Source organism: Equus quagga, unplaced genomic scaffold, assembly GCF_021613505.1.
Source record: "Equus quagga isolate Etosha38 unplaced genomic scaffold, UCLA_HA_Equagga_1.0 145892_RagTag, whole genome shotgun sequence".
NCBI lineage: Eukaryota > Metazoa > Chordata > Mammalia > Perissodactyla > Equidae > Equus > Equus quagga.
In genome coordinates, this window is record NW_025796717.1 from 18,721 (window position 1) to 20,086 (window position 1,366).

At 46.9% G+C, this 1,366-nt stretch overlaps 1 protein-coding gene across 1 annotated transcript; it reads left to right on the top strand.

Annotated features, from left to right (window-relative positions):
* The first annotated feature begins 210 nt into the window (after positions 1-210).
* LOC124232900 (olfactory receptor 2AP1-like) lies at positions 211-1,155 on the top strand. The gene has a single exon (XM_046649810.1). The coding sequence runs from the start codon at positions 211-213 to the stop codon at positions 1,153-1,155; it is 945 nt and encodes a 314-aa protein (XP_046505766.1).
* Positions 1,156-1,366: the final 211 nt, after the last annotated feature.

Genomic DNA, 1,366 nt, shown 5'->3' on the forward strand with positions numbered 1-1,366 from the left:
AAGGTTAACTACCTTTTGAAAGATGACCTGTCTCAGGGGTTAGAGATTAGTATTGAACTGAGGTGCTTCCGATTCAAGAAACAATTCGCTGGACCACTTTGCTACCTGCCTAGCCACATTCTCAGGTAGTCAAATAACTTGATCTTCAGAGCCAGCTGTGATCTCTTTATCGTAGGTTAAGACCAGCAGGTGATGCCGCAAAGGAAAGAGATGACCACAGAAATGGGGAATGGGACAATGGTCCAAGAATTCACCTTGGAGGGGTTTCCTGCTGTCCAGCACCTGGGAAAGGTCCTCTTCATGGTGCACCTGCTGGCGTACCTGGCTTCCCTCACAGGCAATGTGGTCATAGTCACCATCACCTGTGCGGACTCCCTGCTCCAGACACCTATGTACTTTTTCCTCAGCATCTTCTCATTCACTGAGTGTTGTGTCACAAGTTCTGTTATTCCTAAGTTGCTGGTCATCTTTCTTTTAGGCCCGCAAACGATTTCCTTTCCTGCCTGTTTCATACAAGCTTTTGTCTTCTTATTTCTGGGAGCAGCAGGTTTCTTCCTCATGGCAGTGATGTCTGTGGATCGGTACGTGGCCATTTGCAAGCCTCTGCATTACCCGACCATCATGAACCTGAGGACTGGCCTCCTCCTGGTCACTGCCTGCTTTTCTTTGGGCTTGACCCTCATCACTGGTCTGGTGGTGAAGGTTTCCCAGTTATCCTTCTGTGGTCCCCATGTCATCCCTCACTTCTTCTGTGACCTTGGCCCCCTGATCCATCTCTCCTGTTCTGACACCACATCTGTTGAAACCTTGACTTTTGTCCTCGCTTTGTGTATCCTTTTGACATCCCTCATCATAACCATCATTGCATACAGCAACATAGTAGTCACCATCATCTGCCTCCCATCAGCCAAGGAGCGACGGAAGGCTTTCTCCACCTGCTCCTCTCACCTCATTGTTCTCTCTCTGATGTATGGCAGCTGTGTCTTTATATATGTGAAACCAAAGCAAACAAACAGGCTGGAATCCAACAGGGGAGCTGCCCTTGTGACCACAGTGGTGACTCCGCTGCTGAACCCTGTCATCTACACTCTGCGGAACAAGCAGGTCCACCAGTCTCTGAGAGAGATGATGTGCAGAATCAAAATATCAAAATAAAATAAAGTCGCAGGACCTTGGAGTGGAAGTCTTCAGAGAACCACGTATGTTTATTCCAGCCGATGCAGCTCTCCACAGTGTTCCCAGTGTTTGTTTGCACATTCTTAGAAAAATGGAAATCTGCATTTGCAAGGCGAAATCATACCTCTCCCTAAATATTCCATATGTTGACAACAATTTATTTTAATAGCAAAATGCTTTGCTGAATTTA

Bases quoted from the DNA above. Each gene is read 5' to 3' on its own strand.
- LOC124232900 (XM_046649810.1), top strand. From the start codon at position 211: ATGACCACAGAAATGGGGAATGGGACAATGGTCCAAGAATTCACCTTG.